Source organism: Dermochelys coriacea, chromosome 1, assembly GCF_009764565.3.
Source record: "Dermochelys coriacea isolate rDerCor1 chromosome 1, rDerCor1.pri.v4, whole genome shotgun sequence".
In the NCBI taxonomy this organism is placed as follows: Eukaryota; Metazoa; Chordata; order Testudines; family Dermochelyidae; genus Dermochelys; species Dermochelys coriacea.
In genome coordinates this window covers 43,769,130-43,793,166 of record NC_050068.2, presented here as the reverse complement: position 1 = coordinate 43,793,166, position 24,037 = coordinate 43,769,130, and the positions used below count along the sequence as shown (strand labels likewise).

Sequence of the window (24,037 nt, the reverse complement as noted above, 5' to 3'; positions counted from 1 at the left end):
AAAGTTCTAAAAATATGATGAAAATTAAATTTATTACATAGGAAAAGTGATTGTTAAATTCAATAGTTGATAAACATTTAGGAGTGAATCTTGAAATATACAACAGCTTGGAGTTTTTCATAGTAGTGACTATATATCTAGACAAATACAACATTTAAAAAGACACAAGCTTTTTAAATGCAACAATTTGGGCTTCTAGTCTTGCTCAAAAATATTTTCTGCTCATTTTGCTATAGATGATCTTCCCGATTTTTCTAGACCTTAGTTCAGAGGAAGCTAAACCTGACTACTGTGAACATGCTAGAATAAGGACAGAATGTTAAAGAGGAAAAAAAGAGCAGCTGTAGTTTTAGTAGACACTGCATAATTAAACTATAACTCTATACAGAAAATAAGGAGGTAGTCCTAGTAGCCTAGACACTGTTTGGAGATCATTTATAGAGCTTTTGGCAAGATTTCAAGGGTCCAAAACCCAATCATTGTACCCTTTTCCACCAACAGGACTCAGGATGCAGACTGCATCCAACAGAATTATGCTCTTTAACGTCTATAAATCATATAAAAATATAGTAATTGCCATATTGAATCAAACCAACTGTCCATGTAATTGAGTACCTGGTCTCTGACAGTGGCCAGTACCAGAGACTTCTGATGCAGGTGGAAGAATCTCAAATGGAATAGCCTGCCTAAAAGGGAAGTTTCTTCCTAACTCTGGGCAGTTGGTGGTTAACTTGGTTTATGCCCTGAAGCAGAAGGGCTTATTATCCCTTCTATATTTATCTTTTTACTTAATGAAACTGTGGCTTTTTATTATCCATTCAAATGACTAATTAGTTTTGAATGCCAGGTTTGTGGACTTACTGGTTTTTGTAACAGCAATTTCCACAAAAGAGTCTGCATACTAACATTTGCTTTTACCAACTTTAAATTTATTGTCATTCAGTTTCATCAACTACTCTTATTACAAACAAGGGAAAATAGGAGTGCCCAATTTACCATTCATTTTATGTACTGCTCAGGTCTCTCTCCTTCCCCTGCCCACATGCCCCCTCCCTTTTAAAACCATCCTAATTTTTTTTTCATTCTTCGATCATATGGACATCGTTCTATGCCTCCACTTGTCATCTTCACAGCTTATCTCTGGGTCATTTAACTTGTGAGACACAAAAATATTTTCCCCAGATTGGGTGACAAGAACTGAATAATGTTCTCGGCGAGAGTATTTCATCCAATTTTAGAATGGCTCTATAATATTTTCAATAGTTTCTACATTGTTCTTTATAGGTTTTAACTTTTGTTTGCTTTTAGGACTACAACTATGCACTGAGCAGAGGACACATGATCTGTTCACAATGATACCGCAGAGGCTAGGTTCTATACTGTTCATCCTAAAAGAGTCAGCCTGGAGGGGCAAGAGAGGAAGTGGCACAAAAAGTGACTTTACACCACTTGTGGTGGTGTGAACGATCAAACTGCACGACTAAATCCCTAAATAATTATGTCACATGCACATTTTACTATCCCATTATTCACTGCTTTCTCCAGATCATGAACAGCAGCTCTGATACAAATCTCTTTCAGAGTAGCAGCCGTGTTAGTCTGTATTCGCAAAAAGAAAAGGAGTACTTGTGGCACCTTAGAGACTAACAAATTTATTTGAGCATGAGCTGTAGCTCACGAAAGCTTATGCTCTAATAAATTTGTTAGTCTCTAAGGTGCCACAAGTACTCCTTTTCTTTTTACAAATCTCTTGCGCACCCCACTGTTAATCCTTTGAAAGGATGAAAACTGACCATTTACTCCAACTCTGTGTCCTGTCTCTTAGCTGGTTTCTGCTCCACTTTACTTCTTACCCAGTGACTTTTTAAGCTCTCTTAAGAACCTTGTCAAAGGCCAATTTGTAATTTAAAAAAAATAAATTTATCTACCAAGTCCATTATTTTGTTGAAACAGTTTAGAAGATTCAAAGCAAAATTGAGCACACATCTTCATGTAGAATTCTCACTCCTGGATCTCAACTCCGATGACAGTTCTGTAGGAAACTATGCTACCTCTTAAGACTTTTATCCACGGAGGAATCTGAAGGCATTCTCTAGGGCTAAGTTTTACTGACCATGCTCCACCACAGATAGCGTAGAGGCTTAGGAATTTTCCAGACATTTATTTTCTAACCACAGTTGGCCACGGCTGCAGCTGTCAATTGTTCTAACTGATGCAGCCGAGTTCTTATGGTCTCTTACCTCTGTTCAGAGGCCAGAAGTGAGAATGTGGAACTGAGACTATCTTTAAAGTTTCCTTTATGGAAGCCTTGCTTATTTGTCCTCATCCCACACTCATTTAAGTATTTCATAAATAATTTCAACCAGTTTTCCTGGTACTGAATTGAAGCACGCTATTTTAATATCCAGGATCATCCCACTAGCTCTTTAAGAGTATATGTGCTGAAGTCTAGTTTTCTAGTATAGAAGATTATTATAATGACATGCATCTTAGCCACTTCATTCTTATTCCTTCCGTTTTGTTGAAGATTTCTTGCTTCACTATATCACTTTGTTCCAGCACCCTGATATGACACTTGGTAATTTTATTACTCAAAAGAATATGTATCCTACCAACATTATCAGGGGTGAATATGGATGAAAGATGTTCTTTTTTGCTCTGCTTACTCTCATTAATTTCTCTCTTTACTCACTAGTTGTCCAACAGACCCAGCAGTTTCCAGACAGGCTACTTGCCTCCAATATGCTTAAAGATTTTTATTTTTTCATGTATTTGACTATTTACTTATGATTTAGTTGCTTACATTTTTGCTTCATTGGAACTGAATTTCAATTTTTCTTTAAGTTTAACTCAATAGTTCTTGTTCCTTGCCACAACTATGCTTTTACTTGCCCTTGCCTTCCCACTGCCTTTTTTATTTAAAATATACACACCTCTTCTGACTCGGTCAAAAGTTTAGCTGTGCTACAAGATATATACACTTTATCATACCTAGACGTCATACCTCTGACCAGTCCCAATCTGTGCTCAATGTGTCTGTCAGGGAGGAACTTATGACTGCTTGTCCACCTGTGTCCTAATGTTGATCCTGAGTTTCACAAATCACCTTCCCCTTTGAGATGTACAGTCAAATGTCCCTTTTGTCTACTAAATCCTGTACGGTCTATCCACAACTCACTGGATTATTAGCAAATCAGTACCCAAAAGATGTGAAAATGCTTAACAGATGTAACCAAAGTAGTCAAAGCTTTAATACAATACAGAAAATAAGTTTTATTGTATGATGCAGGAAGAAAAAAGGTTTCAGAGTAGCAGCCCTGTTAGTCTGTATCCACAAAAAGAAAAGGAGTATTTCTGGCACCTTAGAGACTAACAAATATATTTGAGCATAAGCTTTCATGAGCTATAGCTCACTTCATCAGCTGCATTCAGTGGAAAATACAGTGGGGAGATTTATATACACACAGAACATGAAACAATGGGTGTTACCATACACACTGTAATGAGAGTGATCAGGTAAGGTGAGCTATTATCAGCAGGAGAGCTGGCGGGCGGGGTGGGGGGACCTTTTGTAGTGATAATCAAGGTGGGCCATTTCCAGCAGTTGACAAGAATGTCTGAGGAACAGCGGGGGGGGGGGGGGGGATAAACATGGGGAAATAGTTTTATTTTGTGTAATGAGAAAGAAAAAAGATGCTCAATACAAAAGCCCTCCCATCAAGCAAAGGATAGACAGATGAAGGAACAATATAGAAGCTACGAACAAAAGAGGCAATGCATTTGCTTTCCCCAGGGAACTATTCAGACTTGCTGCCCTAGGAGAACCTGTGGCTCTATCCAGTCACAGCTATATGTGCAGTCTACATGCAAATCTTTAATACAGCAACAAGGGACAGAACGACAAGGAAAATGTGGTTGTAAACTCTGCAAATGTGCAGAGAGTCAGTGGCTGGTACAGTACCCAAAACTACTTCATTCATTTTTTAAATTAACAAACTTTGTTTATTTTAAATGAAAGCTTCAGCTAAAGTGAAAGTTTAGGGTCTCTTTTTGTTTCCCTTTCCCCTGTTTGAAATCAGAGTAGTCCATGTACCAAAATAAACTAAATTTGATATATTTTTAAAAAGTCTGAAAACTTGGTATTTTACTCTTTTTGAAGAATGAAAATGAATTTAAAGTTTATTTAACAATTTTGGGAGATAGTATGTGTGAAGAGGACCTAGAGCAAGGGTCTCAAACTCAAATGACCACGAGGGCCACATGAGGACTAGTACATTAGCCAGAGGACCACACCACTGATCACTCACCTGCTTCCCTGGCCCTGCCCCCACTCCACCCCTTCCGTGAGGCCCCACCCCTGCCCCACCTCTTCCCTGCCCTCATTCCAACCCCTTCCCTGAAATCCCCACCCCAACTCTGCCCCCTCCCTGCCCCCAGGAGGTGCAGGAGGGGTGCAGGGTGCGGCAGGGGGCTCAGGGCAGGGGGTTGGGGTGCAGGAGGGGCAGGAGGTGTGCGGCAGGGGCTCAGGGAAGGGGGTCGGGGTTCGGCAGGGGGCTGGGATGCAGGAGAAGTGTGGGGTGCAGCAGGGGGCTCAGGGCAGGGGGTTCGGTTGCAGGAGCGGTTCGGGGGGGGCGGGTCTGGCCCGGCGCGCACCAAGGGCAGGGTAGGCTCCCTGCCTGCCTGGCCCCCGTGCTGCTCCAGGAAGCAGCCGGGGCCTGCGGGTGGGCACAGGGATCTGTGTGTTGTCCTGGCTGCTCCTCCAGGTACCTCCCCTGAAGCTCCCATTGGCCAGGAATGGGAACCGTGGCCGGGAACGGGGAACTGCAGCCAATGGGAGCTTTGGGGGAGGTACCTGGAGGAGCAGCCAGGGCAACACACAGACCCCTGTGGCCCCCCTCCCCCAGGTCCCGGACACTTCCCGGAGTGGCGGGGGGGAGGGGCAGGGCAGGGAGGGAGCCTGCCCTGTCCCCGGTGCATGCCGGGCCGGAGCCACTCTAGGTAAATGCTGGGGTGGAGGAGGGGAGGGCAGCCACAGGGAGCTGGTGGGCTGCAGAAAATAACCCTGCTGGCCGCATGCGGCCCGCGTGTTTGAGATCCCTGACCTAGAGAATAAACTCTAGAACAGCTCAGCTAAAATAAAAGTGAATAATTTTTCAAATACATTTCTGCTCTTTCAATTAAAACTGGTTACCACTAGCTGTATACCACTAATTCTAATCCAGCCCAATTAAGAAGTTACCTGACAACAGTTCAGTGACTTAAACAAAATGATCTCATTCCAGTAACTCCCAGTGGGCAGGTGTTCAAACAATTAAAAAAAAAACCCAGTAGCTGACATCCTTGTGCTTTGAGCAAAGAGACCAAGGACTGAATGGACATGGAGATTATCATCAGTTCACTCCCTCAAGGTGGTCCCGTTACATCAGATTTGAGGAAAAAACAGGCAAGGCATCCTACACTGCCTTGTTTTGTTGCTAAGGTAACTAAGATTAAAAGTAATTTTAAAACTTTTTTTTTTTTAAATCTTTGTTTTAAACACCTTAAATTATTTAAACAATTTTAGGGTTGTTTTACTTTAAACAACCTTTCATTTGGAATTACAGGTGTTCAAAAGTATTTCTATTTGTTGTAGGTTTCTTGAAGGTTTATTTTTTTACAAAACCCAAATTTGACCTGACAATGTTTCCTCTTATATAGAAGGCATCAATCACACTCTAGGGATAGGTTTCAGAGTAGCAGCCGTGTTAGTCTGTATTCGCAAAAAGAAAAGGAGTACTTGTGGCACCTTAGCGGCTAACTAATTTATTAGAGCATAAGCTTTCGTGAGCTACAGCTCACTTCATCGGATGCATCGAAATGCATCCGATGAAGTGAGCTGTAGCTCACGAAAGCTTATGCTCTAATAAATTTGTTAGTCTCTAAGGTGCCACAAGTACTCTAGGGATATCAATTCTGCACTTCAAAGTACTAAATTTCTCAGACAAACAGGAAAAAGTCAAACTGATTATTTTACATTTTTCCCTAGAAAGTACAGTGACTGAACAGAATGAGGAACCATTCTTGCTTAAACTAGGCTTTCTGTTAGCAAGATTAAAATTGTATCTACTGCGGCTAGAAAAAGAACAAAACGTTCTTGCACAACACTTGCCCCAAATAATTCAGTAAAAAAGTACACTCTTTGTGAAAGTCAGCTTTTCACAGTCCAAAAGCTCAATTTTTGAGCAGGACATTTTTAAAATCACATGCTTTCTGCCATATTTAGTATCCTCGGAAAAAAGGGCTTTTTTTTCCCAGCTGAAATCCTAAGTATTAGCATCAAACTATCATTCTGCAGATACCTCAATTTCTGAGAATGCTAGACCAAGTTTTTATTTTTTTAAAAACCCACTGACAACCAGATACCAGTGCTTTTCCAAACCAAATTTCTCCTAACTTAATACTGAAGGTTTACCATATTACCCTTCCGAAACAATCTAATATTTCCCCAAAAATTATCCATGATATCTTCACAACAGCAAGAGAGCCTACAAGAGAGCAACAATACAAGCCTACTACTATACATATTTGAATGGTTTATACATAGTTTTTTAAGTATAAAATTATTCAATATAGTTCAAATAGATATGAGTAGTTTTTAGTTTATTTGTTTTTACTATTGTAAAAATAGATGAGATCCCATTAATGTATCAGGCAATTATATGCAATTGATTTAAGACCAACATCTATACACTTTCAAACAAAAACCTCTTACTAAGTAACTATTAACACAATCTGCATATATTCCCGCTAGGCAAACAATGAGAACAACTTTCAAGGGAAGTTTCTTCCAAGGGAGATGCAAGCAAACTCCTGCAACCTTCCAACTATTTAATTATACTTCTCTTTACACAAGGATTTAGCAATAGGCATTACCATTTATAACGACATACTCTGGAAATGAGTTTGCTGTTGCAAGTAATGACATTAAAAACCCAACACGTCCCCGATTTTATCCCTCCTATCTTTCTTATGCATTCCCTTTAAAAATATGTATATGAAGAGTTCTGATGTTTTCTTTGTACGTTAGGGGAGAAATGTGATAACATCTAAGAAACCATGTTTAATCAACAAGGCTCTGATACTTCTATAATCTCTTTATTAGTACAGAAACTATTCAGTCTGTATCTAATTTGTGGCATGTTCCATATGCAAAATATAGTGAACCTGCACTAAGGGGCACCTTCAACAGGCAATACTTTCCCTTCTTAAAGGTGAACTGCAAAAGATTATTTTTTAAATGGGGTTTGTGCCTTTTATGATTAATAAAGAAGTTCTAGAAGGCTTTTAAACGTTTTATCTTAGAAATATTAGGAATGTAAAGCTAGTCTGTTCCGGTTTTTTTGGAAGCTCTTCAGAAGGTCAAAGACATTTGTGAGCTCATAGCACCTTAACTGAAGAGCAAAGAGATGGAACCTTTAGTAAAGACTTCCTTTATCCAAAATGCTAATCATTGAATGTAAACAGGTAGTAACAAAAAACAAGATTTTAAACAGTGACTTAAAAATTCAACTTTCACTCTCAGTGATGTCCCCATGTCACTTATTTTCCAGTTATTGAAGAATGTTCCAGCCTAGACAGGACCCGATTCCTCTAATGGAGGGAAAAAAATATGCAGAATTTAAAAAACAAATGCAAAATAGAACACACTTCTGGCTTTTTATCAGAAAGTAGCAAAAAAATTCAAGCCAAATTTTGTTTTCTTTGCAGGTCACCTTCTAATTTCTGTACAATTTTGTTGTCCTTTTAAAGATCAGCCATTAATAGAAAACAAATGTTCAGTTATCCTTTGCACAGTTACTTCAGACAGGTTTCACTGTATAGTGGTAAAAGCTAAAATGCTTTAGAGCAAATTACTTTATTCTTAAAGAAAAACACCAGAGAAGCATAGTTTGAGTGCCTGATTGCAAGATGACAGAGACCTCAAGTCTCTATCAAGGTCATTTCTGAGACATACACTATAATTTCTAAGTCGTCTGCTGATACAAGAAAGTGAAAAGGCAAAACAAGGTTCCTTTGCATCAGTGTGTTTCTTAACCATATAAAAGGATTATGTGGACGCACAAATTGTCAGGAGAAAATATTGTTGACTAAATCATTTCTTCTCTAGTTCTTACTTCTTCCAGTACTACAGTAAGTACATACAGAAGTGCAGGTCACAGGTCTCACTTTGGGAAGATATTTAATAATAATTTAGGCAGTATACACAAGGCTCTTCACTCAAAAGAGTGCACCAAATGAGATTTGCAAGCCTCACTTGCAGTGGCTTGAAAATGGATGAACTAGATACTTCACTTCAGGTTCCTCTCAGAATAATTTTTTCTGCTCATTTAGCAAAGTGACCTATAACATTTTTAAAAGACTCTTGCCTTTCACTTTATAGGCCTCTGGAAAATTTGATTTACTTGGTTGCGCCAAGTTTAGAAGCCTTCCCTCCTTGCGCTGTTAAACAGTAATGAATTAACAGGAAGCTTGATTTTCTGACTTGTTACATTCTTGTTAAGTAAATCTGTAATGTTCTTTTGTCATCTAGATCAGTGGTCTCTAAAGTGGGGTGCGCACACCACAGGGAGCGCACAAGACCATCCATTGGGGGCCGGTGTGGCCAGAGGAGTGCTGCGGAGAACGAACAGGGCGGCGCGGCCAGAGGAGAGCCGCCAGAGGAGGAAAAAGAAAAAAACAACAAAAAACAAAAAGGGCAGCTGGAGGAGCTCCGCCCTAAGATTGGCCAGAATGCCGCCCCTTACAGTGTACCGCCCCAGGCACGTGCTTCCTACGCTGGTGCCTGGAACCATCCCTGCAAGGTATCCTGAGGGAAGAGCAGGAGTTCCACAATGCAGAGCGATTGACAATGGCGCCCTCACTCGTTCGTTCGCTTTCAGAGTATTGTGATGTATTGCAGTTTACGCGTGCCCAGATTATATTATCTAGTTTTAACGAAACTAACAAAATGGACATGTCTTAAAAAGATTTCCTCAAAGAAACTGCGGATTGAAGATAATACTAATAATGCAAGCACAAGCGAACAACAAGAAAATGGCAGAGCTGACGCTTCCTCTACTCCAAATACGAGCTCTTTGTCAGGCACATCACAAGGTAAAAACAATGACAATCTAATCAGATCTGACAAGAAGTCTGCCCAAAAAGTTTGAAATTATCAAGACTATTTGAAATATGGATTTACATCCATTATCATTAACGATGAACCTCACCTTAATTGTATATTGTGCCTTGAGATATTAGCTAATGATAGTACGACGCCATCACGATTAGCAATTTAAATTTAAATTTAAAAACTAAGCATCCAAAACATGAAGACAAACCTTTACAATTTTTTCAGCGACATGTAAAGTCATGTGATACTCAATCTAGTACTTTACAAAATTTCACTAAACTTGATGACAAATGTCTAGAAGCCTCTGTTGAGGTTTCTTACTTAATAGCGAAAGACAAAAAGCCACTTGCTTTTGGGGAATCACTTCTTGCCGCGGTAAAAATGGCTGAAATAATACACGGAAAACAATATGATGACACTAAAATGCATTCCTTTGTCAGTAAATACTGTTGGAAGACGCATAGAAACCATTGCTGAAGATTTGAAGAAACAAGTATTTGAACAAATTACGCAGTGTGGGAGGTTTGTTATACAGTTGGATGAAAGTACAGATGTTTCTAACATGTGTCAGCTTCTGGTATTTGCTAGATTCTGTTTCAATAATGAAATACATGAAGAACTACTTTTTTGTGAGCCACTAAAGGAAAGATGTACCGGAGAAGATACATTCTCAACAGTAAATGACTTCTTTAATAAAAACAATGTTTTATGGAAAAACTGTGTAAGTGTAACCACGGATGGAATGGCTACTCTGACTGGAATAAAAAAAGGATTCCGGGATAAGGTTGCAGAGATAGCACGACACGTGAAATTCATTCACTGCATCATTCATTGGCAAGCTACTGCAGCAAAGAAGTTGGAGCCAGAAGTGCACAAAGTGCTAAAGGATGTCATCAATGTGGTTAATTTTATAAAAACAAGACCTTTAAATAGTAGAATCTTTACAATACTTTGTGATGAGATGGGGAATGATCATGAAAATCTTTTGTACCACACAGAGGTTCGCTGGTTATCTCGTGGCAAAGTGCTTAAAAGAGTTGTCAAACTTAAAGATGAGTTGCGCATTTTTCTTTTACAAAAAGACAAGTGTTCCAAATTTGCTGACCTTTTCTGTGATGACAAGTGGCTGTCAGTAGTATGCTACCTAGCAGATATTTTCAAAAAAAAACACAAACACAATTAATCTGTCCCTTCAAGGTAAAAGTGACATTTTAACTATGAGTGAGAAAGTAACTACTTTTCTAAAGAAACTCGTGCTATGGAGAGAGCATTTTGAAAACAGATGTTTGGAAATGTTTCCATCTTTATGTGATTTTGTTGCCGAAAATGATGCAAGTGTGTCACCTATACTCTCATATCTTCACACTTAAACTTGGAAACAGAATTTTCTAACTTGTTTAAAAATCTTCCAAATGAACAGTTTCAGTGGGTTTTGAACCCATTTGTTAAAAATATAAAAATGCAACACCTTCCGATTAGTTTGCAAGAACAACTGATTGACATAAGGGAAGATGGAAATTTACTAGCCGAATTTCAACAAAAACCTTTGCATAATTGGTGGATGGGATTGAAAAATGAGCATCATGATTTCGTAAGCGCAGCCAACGATGCACTTCTTCCATTTAGATCTACGTATCTTTGCGAGGCATCTTTTTCAGCTACGACAGCCATTAAAACCAAGCATCGAAATAAACTGAACTTAGAACCAGACCTTCAAATCACTGTATCACAAAGTGTTAAACCCAGATTTTCAAAAATAAAGCATATTCAAATCACATTGCTCTCACTAAAAATTAACAATAATTTTTAGTGAGCAAAGGGGTTTTGTAGTTAATAAAATAAATTTTAAAAATATTTATTTAATCTTTATCTCATCCTGTTTTAATTTCTATTTTTGTGTATGTTTTATAATGTACATAACATTAGTACAGTAGTACATGTACATAATTTATAAATAAATATACATATATTGGGGATGCGCGCTCAAAAATTTTTACTGGTAGGGGTGCGCAATCAAAAAAGTTGAGACCACTGATCTAGATTGTGCGGCTCTCGCTCTTTCAGGCTTCAGGCAGAAATAGTAAAGCTATCTATCAAAAAGCCATCTTTGTGAATGAAGGAAAATTTGTCCTCGGCGCCAACTTGTCATTGTAAAACACAGTATTAGGGCTTGACAGACATTGTTCCTAGTTCAGAAATACTTCAAGGATGTAACTGTTTTGAGATTACCCACATTTATGGAAAGGAAATAGTGATATTGTCTGAGCAGTTAAGAGGCAAGCTACTGATGGACTTAAGTTCCAAATTAGAAGTCAATACATTGGAGGAAGACTGATCAGTTCCATTGCTTTTAGGAATTTCTTTAAAAGCTGATGTGAGGATAAGTAGTCTGATTTGTCCTCCCCTAAGGCACCTAGATAAGGCGGGAACCTTAAAAGTGTGGGTTGGAATGAGAAAGTCCATACCACTGAGATGTCAGTATGGAAATTAGGTTCAATTTATTTATTTTCCTCTGCAGTACTGTTTAAACTTTACTCATTCAGGAAAGACAATCAATAGAGCTTACTCCTGAACTGGCTCAAGTTCCTTTTCCTATCACCACCTACTCACAAAGGTCAATCAATTATTAAACAGCATTATATCGTAAAAAATATTGCATTTATTGAATTTCTTGGATTTGTTTCCTGTGACTGCAAAGTCCTCTCTATTCATTGTCGTCAAACAAGACTCCCTGGTAGGCCTGCTTGCCTCACTTGTTCACTATGATATAGTCTATATGAAAATTTTTACTCTGCCATTGCCCATAGTCACCTATTTACTCATAAAACCTGCCCCCCCCCATGATTTTCATTTAGGTAGAGGAAATTCAGAATTAAGGTGATAAAATTCAAAAATTTTATTAAAGATTTGTAACTATGGCCAGTGAAGACTTAAAATAAGCTTTTCAGATATTAGCATTTCTCTTGTCAGCTAAATAAGAACGTAAGAATGGCCATACTGGATCAGGCCAATGGTCCATCTAGCCCAGTATCCTGTCTTCACAGTGGCCAGTACCAGATGCTTCAGAGGGAATGACCAGAACAAGGCAATTTTGAGTGATCCACCCCATTGTCCAGTCCCAGCTTCCGGCTGTTGCAGGTTTAGAGACACCAAGCAGACTATTTATTTTTTTAAGATTAAGTTAATATGCAAGTCATCAGAAGGCTATGAAATAAAATACTGTAAAGCCAAATTATGTCTGGAGAAGTATATCAGATTAATAGTTTTTAATTTATATTTTCACAGAGTTAAAGTCAGTCTACACTGAAATCACAACTGGAAAATATCACTTCCCAATATTTTAGCTAATGAAATCGATTGATAGTAGTGCTGAACAGTTCTAATCCAATGGGGGTACGTGAGAGGTAACATTTCGGACAATATAGGATTAGTACATTTTCGACATTGCAAGCTCAAATACACCTCCTCAGATGTACTGTGATTATGGAAGTGTCCTATCTCCAAAGGTGGGGAAAAATACAAAGACAGGTAGCTACAGAAAGATGTAATGTTTCTTCATTGAGAGTTAATCAAAAACATTGAGAGTTAAACTATTCTGATACCTGTACTAAATACACTTGGTGTCCTAAAGGGGATGACATAGGGATTGTTTCTACATGCTGTTAATCAGAGCTCTAGACTCCTGCACTTCAACTCTGTGCTGCGAGCCACCATCAGCAGTTAAGTAAGGCCATGCTGAGTCAAAGTTTAAATAGGAAACCCTAAAGGAACCCCCAGACACTTCAGGAAGTAGAATTGATTCAGTAGGGGAACTCTTTCATTCTCAGAAAGTACTTATCCTACTTCATAATCCAAAAAAGAGTAATTTATCTCACCCCATGACCACTTAGCTTCCTTAACAGCCTCTTGGGGAGGCCTGCCTTTATCACTTAGAAAGAATGGTCCTGTGAAGAAGACAGAAGTAAAAAAGTTGTTTGTCTATCAGCTTATCTTGGGCTAGATTTCCAATTTCTGAAAGTCTACTCTGAGTCAGTTAAAATGATTTCTTCTTGGAAGAGAGATTAAATCATCAATTAACTTCCTCCACTACTTAACCTGTTTACATATATCTAGCTGAAATCACCCCTTATATATAAAAATTATAATTATTACCTCTGATCTTTTTAAGCTTCGCTTATCTGAAAGCTGGTAGTATTGCAATACAATCTTGATTTTACGGACACCAATCTTACAATCAGTTATACAAACAATTTTTCCTGACGAGGGAAAAAACATAAAAATCACAAAGTAATGTCTATGAAGAACAAGTCAACTTCCCCTAACTTGCTGATGCATTCAATGTATTGGAAATTTCTTTGTTGTGGTTTGAAGGACAAGAAGAAAGTGACGTAGTGCACCACACTACATCTCATGTAATTGAGATGTTCAATTTTATTAACTAAATCCCCCATTAGTTCATAAAATAAGGGTTCTACTATAGTATATTTATTACTTCAGGATAATTTGTATCAATGCAAACCCTCCTATAGACCTTTGCTCCTATTCACATTACAGAGATCACTGAGCTAGATATTTTTTCCTATGCATCAACAAAATGTGTTATCAGATTCTAATCAGCTACAGTTCAAACAGGGTTCCATGGGTATTACTGAGAACAGGGTTTGGCCTACAGAATCATTACTGGGGATGTGCAAGAAGTAAGGAAATAGTCTGACTTAAATCTCTGATTGAGCTGTATGGCGGGTAGTTGAGGGGTGAAAGGGGGAAGTGTTTACTTGCAAGAGCAATATTTTTTATAAAGAATAACTGATACAAACATGGAACCCTATCAAGTCATTTTTACAGTTATTTTTCTGCATAGAAGAGCGCTGATCTTATGAGCATTAAAGTCATTCCAAAAAGAAAAAGTGAGAAAGCAGTCCAGAATGGCAAGACAGGCAGCGAACAAGGCTCCGCTCCCTGAGGACAATAACTAACATTTAAAAAGCTATTCACTAGATACTATTTTGACAATAGTGTTTGAAAATCAGAATTAATTCTAACAAAGAAACAATGATTCTAACAGACTAAATAAGAAAACAATACTTTACTAAACACATTCATGAACTCCAAGAAGGACACAGATAGGAAAGTAACTGTTTACATAATTCAAATACTTTGAAATCTAGTACAGTACTTGACAATTAAAGCTAACACTTCACTCTTTTTGTAGTTTCACAACAAACTAAATACACATGCTTCCTCCAGCTTTCTTTACAAACTGTGCACTAGTAGGTTATGGCAGGACAACTTGGGCAGTTTATTGCTTCCTCAGATTTCTTTGAACCCTATCAATCCGGTTATAGGTTTTAATATGGGATAGAAACTACACGGTTCGCATACATTGATTTCTTCCTTGAAATGAGCAAAAATAAAGAGTCTCTGTAGATTCATTTAGATTCTGTTAGAAACCTTTGGTATCACTGGCTATGAAAAAATGTCTAGTTAGTGGAAATGAACAGAAATGGATGGAGCTGCTGAGTGGCTCTGTTCCTGTCATTTTGAGATAAGCCTAAGGGTAGGTGTGGGGAATCGTTTCCCTTGCTCAAGGGTTCTCTCTGGTCAGGCATCACAATGGTCTATGTTGTCGCTGCTCTTGTTCAAAGTGTACATGAGGCCTCAGAGAACCAGTGAAAAGATAAGGGCTGCAATGCATTTAATATGCTACTAAGTTCTACATCTTTGTCACCTCTGACCTAGCTGTAGTAGTAACAAACTACCCAGTGTCTAGACTATCACTAGCTGGCTGTGACTCAATATAGGTAATGTTGACAGCCTTGGGGAAGCAGCTAGAAGAGTTATGTCAGCACCCTTTATTGAGTAAGTATGGCAACTATTTGGTAAGAGAAGACCATACTTGGTGGTTTGATCCAGGGCTGCTCCTCCATGCCCAGGTAGTAGCTGTGTCTAAGAATGTTTTTCTCCATCTGTGCCTTGCAATGAGACCTTCTCACAAATAGCCATACCTTTGTCACCATGAGATTAGATTGCTGTGATGCATTCTACAGGAGATGCATCTTGTGATCATTCATAAACTGAATACAGCGCAGGATGTTACAGCCTGTTTAATCTGAGATGAATATCAGACCAGTGCACTGTGACCTACACGGATTTCTGGGTGGAATTCAAGGTGCTACTTTTAAACCATAAAGGCCTACATTGTTTGAGACCTGGTTACCTGAGAATTCATCTCTTTCCATAATATATTAGTTACAGTTGAGATCAGCAAGGGGCACTTGAGCTCAAGCTCCCTTAATAGAAAGAGAGAGAGATGCTGGCAGAGCCTTCTCCGTGTGGGGGGTAGCGGGTCTCTTGTTTTGGAGCTCACTTCCACCTTCCACCTCTTGTGGTCTACCAGAGTCCAGAACATTAGTCTTCCAGGCATGCTGCAAAGCCCATTTTTTGTCTCTCTTCTCTAAGGCTTTTAAGGAGAGTATAGGCTGGAATAGGTACAGTAGAACACCAGAGTTACAAACTGACCTGTCAACCACATACCTCCTTTGGAGCCAGAAGTACACAATCAGGCAGCAGACAGAGGGGGGAAAAAAATAAAAAAGCAAATACTGTACAATATAGTACTGTGTTAAACAAACTACTAAAAAATAAAAGGAAAGTTTAATAAAAAAGACTTTATAAGGTAAAGACACTGGTTCTGTGTTTAATTTAAATTAAAAATGATTAAAAGCAGCATTTTTCTTCTGCAGTAAAGTTTCAAAGCTGTAGTAAGTCAATGTTCAGCTGAAACTTTTGAAAGAACGGCCATAATGTTTTGTTCAGAGTTATGAGCATTTCAGAGTTACGAACAACCACCATTCCCAAGGGGTTTGTAACTCTGAGGTTCTAGTGTATATCTATGGTCAGTCCTTTTTTATTTTGTGACTTTAAAGTGTGAGATTAGCTCTTTGAGTATAGGACTGGCATCTATAATTATGTTAGACATTTTATGCCACCCAATTGCATTGTTATAATAAATGTGCTCTTAATCATTCGATTTAAATGCAATATGCTATTAAAATGATAAGAGGTACTTTAAGGCAAGCTCACTGAGAATTAAAAAGCCATTCCTATTCACCTCCATGTTACGGACAGAGCAATAGTAAACCAACTGCCTTTGAAATGCTGTCAGTCACAACATCAAAAGCGAATGTCAAATCAATATATAAACAGTTTACATCTAAGTGAACTTTGACATTTATTTGCTAAGTAATTTAGAGGTACGCATCATAAAAGTTTACAAAAGGTGAAACTACATTTATGTTCTTTCAAAAATATAGTTTCTCAGGTAGTAGGCATCTCCCTCACATCAGCTGCTTCTTCCAATTACCCCTTCCATGGATTCTATACTAGAGAGAGAATTAAAGAATACCATTACCAAAATATGCTTTAACTTTTTGAGTTTATGTCACTAGTGTCCCTACACCATTTACAATATACTTGCACATAGAATCACAGAAATGTAGCGCTGGAAGGGATCTCGAGTGATTACCTAGTCCAGCCAGGCAGGATCCAGTATACCTAGACCATCCATGACAGTTATCTGTCTAACCTGTTCTTAACCTCCAATGACAGGGATTCCAAACATACTTTGGTAGCCAATTCCAGAACTTAACTACCCTTATAGTTAGGAAGTTTTTTCCTAATATTTAACCTAAATATCTCTTGTTGCAGACTAAGCCCATTCCTGCTTGTCCCAATTTGTTAGCTCATATTCAATTTGTGAACCATTATAACCCACAGATTCTTTACTACACTACTACCGACTATCCTTCCTAACAATAGTACTTGGCCCTTGTGTCTTTTCTGAATTTTATATTTCAGACCAACTCTCCAATTTATCAAGGTTGTTTTGAAATCCAATCCTGTCCTCCGAAGTGTGAGCAACCCTTCCCAGCTTGTCATCATCCCCAAATTTTATATTCTCCATATTCTCCACTCTATTATCCCAGTCATTAATGAAAATGTTGACTAAATACCAGACCTAGAACTGACCCCTGTGGGACTCCACTAGATGTGTACACAAGCAAGAGAATCACAACTTTAGCTCACAGTATAGCAGCAGTCTGTCTACAGTTTTTCAATCAATTGTACACCATCTTTTAGTAATTTCAACTATACCATATTTCCCTGGTTTGCTTATGGGAACGTCACAAGTTACTTGAGCCTTATTAAAAGATATATCGCATCTACTGCTTCCACGCTATTCAGTAGGCCAATCATCAAAAAAGTTAATTAGGTTAGTTTGGCATGATTTTTTCTTGACAAATCCATGTTGGCTATTAGTTTGTAAGCACTTAGAGGATAATAGGAAAAGTGATTGTTTAATAATTTGTTCCAGTTTCTTTCCAGGTATCAAAGGTACTCCGACTGATCTATAATTTCATGTGTCCTCTTTGCTTCCCTTTTTAAAGGTATGTATTGTGCTTGCCCTTCTCCAGTCTTCTGGGACCTCACCCGCCCTCCGTGAGTTCTTGAAGATAAATTGCTAATGGTTCTGAAACTGCTTCACTACCCAGAAGTCACCTACGATAGGACAGGCCCAACAAAGAAGATAACAGAACGCCACTAGCTGTCACCTTCAGCCACCAACTAAAACCTCTCCAGCGCATCATCAAAGATTTACAATCTATCCTGAAAAATGATACCTCACTCTCTCAGATCTTGGGAGACAGACCAGTCCTCGCTTACAGACAGCCTCCCAACCTGAAGCAAATAATCTCCAGCAACCACACAACACACAACAAAAAACACTAACCCAGGAACCTATCCTTGCAACAAAGCCCAATGCCAACTCTATCCACATATTTATTCAAGTGACACCATGACACGACCTAATCACATTAGCCACACCATCTGGGGCTTGTTCACCTGCACATCTACCAATGTGATATATGCCATCATGTGCCAGCAATGCCCCTCTGCCATGTACATTGGCCAAACGGACAGTCTCTGTGCAAAAGAATAAATGAACACAAATCTGACATCAGGAATCATAACATTCAAAAACTGGTAGAACACTTCAACCTCTCTGGCCACTCAGTAAAATATAAACAAACACAAGTATATAGGGATAAAATTAGAAAGGTTAAGGCACAAAACAAGATTAAACTAGCTAGAGATATAAAGGGTAACAAGAAAGCATTCTACAAATACATTAGAAGCAAGAGGGAGACCAAGGACAGGGTAGGCCAGTTACTCACTGAGTGGGGGAAAAAAAAAAATAAAAGAAAACGTGGAAATGGCAGAAGCACTAAATGACTTTTTTGTTTCAGCTTCTACCAAAAAGGTTAGCAGCGATTGAATGTCTAACATAGTGAATGCCAGTGAAAATGAGGTAGGATCAGAGGCTTTAATCGGGAAAGAACAAGTTCAAAAACACTCAGACACATTAAAGGTCTTCAAGTCATCAGGGCCAAATGAAATACATCCTAGAATACTGAGCTGACTGAGGAGACGAGCTATTACTGATTATCTTTGAAAAGCCATGGAAGAAACTGGAGAGATTCCAGAGGATTAGAAGAGGGCAAATACAATGTCCATCCATAAAAAGGGAAATAAGGACAACCTGGGGAATTACAGACCAGTCATCTTAATTTCAGTAGCTGGAAAGATAATGGAGCAAATAATTAAGCAATCAATTTGTAAATAACTAGAAGATAATAAGGTGATAAGTAACAGCACGAATATGTCAAGAACAAATTGTGTTAAACCAACCTAATAGCTTTTTTTGACAGGGTAACAAGCCTTATGGATGGGGGGGAAAAACAGTAGATGTGGTGTATCTTGACTTTAGTAAGGCTTTTGATACCATCTTGATACCTTTTCATAAACAAAACTAGGGATATACAACCTAGATGGAGTTACTATAATGTGGGTGCATAACTGGTTGGAAAACCATTCCCAGGGAGTAGTTATCAGTGGTTCACAGTCAAACTGGAATGGCATATCAAGTGGGGTCCCACAGAAATCAGTTCTGGGTTCTGTTCAATTTCTTCATCAATGCTTTAGATAATGGCATAGAGAGAGTATACTTATAAAGTTTGTGGATGATATCAAGCTGCAAGGGGTTGCAAGTGCTTTGGATTAAAGGATTAAAACTCAAAATGATCTGGACAAACTGGAGAAATGGCCTGAAGTAAACAATATAAAATTCAGTAAGGACAAATGCAAAGTACTCCACTTGGGAAGGAACAATCAGTTGCACACATCCAAAATGGGAAATGACTGCCTAGGAAGGAGTACTGCAGAAAGGGATCTGGGGGTCATAATGGATTACAAGCTAAATATAAGTCAGTGTAACACCGTTGCATGGGAAAAAAGCGCAAACATTCTGGAGTGTATTAGCAGGAATCTTGTAAGCAAGACACAGGAAGTAATTCTTCCACTCTACTCCACACTGATTAGCCTCAACTGGAGTATTGTGTCCAGTTCTGGGTGCCACATTTCAGGAAACATGTGGACAAACTGGAGAAAGTCCAGAGAAGAGCAACAAAAACGATTAAAGGTCTACAAAAAATGACCTACGAGGGAAGATTGAAAAAACTGGGTTTGTTTAGTTTGAAGAGAAGACTGGGGAAAAACAACAGTTTTCAAACCACATAAAAGATTGTTACAAGGTGGAGGGAGAACAATTATTCTCCTTAACCTCTGAGGATAGGACATGAAGCAATGGGCTTAAATTGCAGCAAGGGAGGTTTAGGTTGGACATTAGGAAAAACTTCCTGTCAGGGTAATTAAGTACTGGAATAATTTGCCTAAGGAAGTTGTGGAAACTCCATCACTGGAGTTTTTAAGAGCAAGTTAGACAAACGCCTGTCAGGGACGGTCTAGATAATATTTAATCCTGTCATGAGTGGGGGGGACTGGACTAGGTGACCTCTTGATGTCCCTTCCAGTCCTATGATTCTATCATTGGAATTCTCTTCTGTAATTTCTCCCACCTCTCCTACAGTTTTAAAATGAAGATAAATATTTTAAGCTATTGTTGCACATTACTGTACAAGTTATACATACCTACAATTGAGATAAAGAGAGAACGCATTTTGACTTGCAGTGAAAAAGAGTTTTTAAAAGGAACAGAGTAGCAATATTTTACTCAGTTAATGGATTGCTGTGGAGTTACAAGGCTGGCATTTTAGCCCTGCACACTCAGATATACTGGCAAAAGACATTTTTTTATAGCTGACATTTGGATTCAATTTTCTACTCCCAAATTAAGCATGAACTTCCACTACCCTGCCTTTTATAGCTAGAGACACAGGCTCACCCAAGTTCTGTTTTGCAAACTCATTTTGCTCTAGTATGATTCTGCCTCATTAAACGCCAGAAACATTGATTCAAAAAAGGAACCAAGCAAGTATTTTACAGACAGAATCTCCACAGAAGATAGACAATTTTCCAATGGCCCTGGAATAACTAAAGAAAACACCTCTAATATATACACTATCATCCCCTAAAGTGTAACTTAAGTACATTTTAAATTGAGTGATTTTCTCTGCTGATGAATGTTTCTGATTGACAACGGAGAAACAGAAGCTACGTGTGAACGTATATAGCATGGACAGCCCCAGAACAAACTTCTGTACTGGAGGGGAGAAGGTAAAATGGGGTCCAACCATGGTTACTCCTACTTCCCAGCACCCTTTTGGTCCAAAAACTGAGCAGGAGAGACGCTTCAACTCTGGGAGCACTTGCACCCAGGTGATGCTTCCCCTTCCCCCATCAAATAAGCCTGGGAGAAAACTGCAGAGAGGAGCCAGGCAGAGACTCCAGCCAGCAGGGGCAGATGCAGTCAAAGCAGGGGCTTTCGGTCCTTAGTCACGTGAACAACTTTCTACAATTTTAACTGGACTTCCTGTGCTGATTAGCTGTTTGCTCCAACTATCCCGCTAATACTCCCACTCCCTCACAGTCTCTTCACCTCAGCTTCATTCCATGCCATCTCTTCTCCCCTGTATTGTCCCCTTTCAATCCCATTCCTCTCCCTTTTTCTTTTCATTTAACTGATACCCTCTGAACTAAATCCACAAACACAAAAATTGTGGCCCCTAATATGACTTTTGCTGCCACCACATCGTTCACTCTGCTTATGTGCTATATCCCTTCCCACACCCAGTCTCTGTCTTGTCTATTTAGATTGGAAGCTCCTCAGGGCAGGGACTGTCTACTACTCTTTATTTGTATAGTGCCTAGCACAATATGACCTAAGGCTTGTTATGTTTATTACAGTGGTACCTAAAGACCTATTAAATAACTTTCTGGCAAATGAACCTCAGCAGTGTTCTGTAGGCACAGCATCTTGGAATGAAAAGGCAGCTCAGTCTCCTTGCCCATTCTTGGCCTCTTTGCTCAAACTACTAAAAGGCGGCTGCCAGTTGCAATGGTGGTTGTTGCAATGGGAAAACCTGTATGCTAGACTGAGACCACCAATTAGCCATGATTTTGGCAATAACTTTTGGCATCTACCAACTTAGATCATATTCAAACCACAAACCTAGATGTGAAAGGCTCCGTCATAAATTACCCATCTCCCGAGCCATCCAGTTCACAATGTATGATTAATTTTTGCACTCCGATTAGAACAAGGTTGTTGGTTTTTTTTGTTTGTTTTTTTGTTTTTTTAAAGGTGTTCATAAATTTTCTGAAACTGTAGGAAGTCAAACAGTAGCCACATTTAGCTTCTTGAGGACAGTTCTCTTGCTTTCTTTACCACTCTAACAAAAAGACACTGAAAGATAAAGGAGCAGGCATAAAGTTGCAAAAAACCCAAACAGCATATTTTGGTTTGAAACAAGATGTTTCTAAACAATTACAAGAATGGATGTCTTATGTATTTCTACATACTTTTGAAGTTTACTCTTCTAGCTCATAAAAAAAAACAAAAAAATATTAACCACAAATTTTACAATGAAATATTTTCCTTTGAGTGGTTGAGGCTTCTTTTTTCAAGTTTATAAAACTGGCAGAGAATTATAAGTAATATCCACGCAGTACAATTATTTACTTTCATGAATAAAGTTTCCTTACATTTTCAGTTCTCTGAAAATTCAATTTTACAGAGAGGATAAAACTGTTTCATGCATTTACACAGTACCATTGGCACTATTTTAAACATTTGCTAGGCATGAGCATGAAAGATAAAATAACCATCATTAACTACATTTTAAGGAGGATCATTAAAGCTAGATGAAAGGCCTAAAAACTGATACTGCAGTAGCTAAAATGGGCTTTAAAGCATTAAGTATAAATCAACACTAGCACTGCAGGCATGCGTATGTGAAGGGTCAAACTAGCTCTACATCAGAAGCTATATACGCTACTTCTATGCATTACTGAAATTTCAGTGATTAGGAGCTGAATTATCGTTTACAGCATTATGTTCAGAGAGTTTGAAAAGAACGTGCTATTAAAAACCTCCTTATATTTACTGGCTTTTAGAAGAAAAGAAGAAAAGCTACAGATAATTGTGCAGCAAGAAAGGGCAATTTAGGCTTTAACTCTGAAGATGGAACAGTCAAACACACCATCTGTTATTATTCTATGCAAAAAGTCATGAGCATATGTTCCAGAGGCAACTAAATATATAGTAAATGGAAAAAAAGTGTTTATCAAGTTCAGATGTTAACTGCAATTTATTTGGATTTTTAATAAACACTTGTTCAGGCAGTCAAAGTTTTGCTTGTAATGTATTTAGAATAAACAAGGGCTATTTGCAAAAGGCCTTCCAAAAAAAAAATATATATATCTACAGAGCAACATTGGTAGCTTTTGAATAACCTTTCATGTTTTACATTCCAATGTATTAAAGTATATATAGTAGTACCTCTGACATTTAACAGATTTTTTTTTAAATTGTGTGCATGCCTTTTTACTTTAAAAGTTGCTAACAGCCAAATATCCACCCCCAGTTACATACACATGCAACTCCTAATGACTTAAAATAAAAACCAATCAGACATGCATCATTTTTATAAGAATGGAACCATCCAATGTCTGTCAAATAATAGTAGGCTTTACACACATAGTACAAGTCTATTCATTAAGGTTTAGTGGACAGTATATATACACATATAGTTACTTGTTTACGTACTTAGCACATAATGGTCTATTTGCTAATGACTACTGGTAAAGACAATCTTTGCTCTCAAATCTTCTACCCCATGTTAATCCCCACTGCAGGTCAACTTACCAAATCCCTGTGTAACACCCAGTTAGCATGCAGGTAGTGAATACCATCTAGGATCTGATATAATAGTGACTTCACCATTCCCCGAGGTAACTGAACTGGTTTCTTGTTTGCTTTAGAAGCTCTGTGAAACTTGATTATGTGCTGGAAGAGAAAATATCAATAGTAACAAGAAAAAAAGTAACGTTTTACAAAAAAGAGAAACCACCAGTGATTCCCTATGTAGGCCTGACAGTTGCTTTTTTAATTTTTTTATTGCTATACATTTTTAAAACCACGTAATTTAAAAGTTATTACAAGAATAACAGCATCTAAAGTATTAAGATACTTAGTATACACTCATTTTCTGGTAAGAACTAATAAGGAAATTAAAATGATAGAAGTTATCCCAAGGAAGTTTTTTATATAAATTACCATAATCAAAAAAATGTTTTACAAGGTTACTACCCGTTTAAAAGTCAGTTTTCAAAACAATTTCCTCAATCCCTCATTAACACAGTCGCTTATTAAAACAAAAAGAATGCAACTCTAATCTATTCTCCTTAGACGTGCCATTTATTTTTTGCATCTCAGCACAATAATAATAAATCAGTCAGTTTATAGTCCATATCACTTTCAGGTTCTCTTACACTAGCGCAACACAATATTTGAGTTACAATCACTGC

The 24,037-nt window shown here is 38.2% G+C and overlaps 1 protein-coding gene across 3 annotated transcripts in view; it reads right to left on the bottom strand.

Annotated features, from left to right (window-relative positions):
* CDK8 (cyclin dependent kinase 8) overlaps positions 1-24,037 on the bottom strand; it is a 190,174-nt gene that overhangs the window by 58,616 nt on the left and 107,521 nt on the right. For 2 of the 3 annotated variants that reach the window (XM_038383687.2, XM_038383696.2), the window contains exon 4: positions 23,376-23,516. In XM_038383687.2, the coding sequence (XP_038239615.1) occupies positions 23,376-23,516 (141 nt within the window). Of the gene's footprint in view, positions 1-23,375; positions 23,517-24,037 lie in introns of those variants that run through there. The other variant, XM_038383700.1, reaches the window with a different exon arrangement.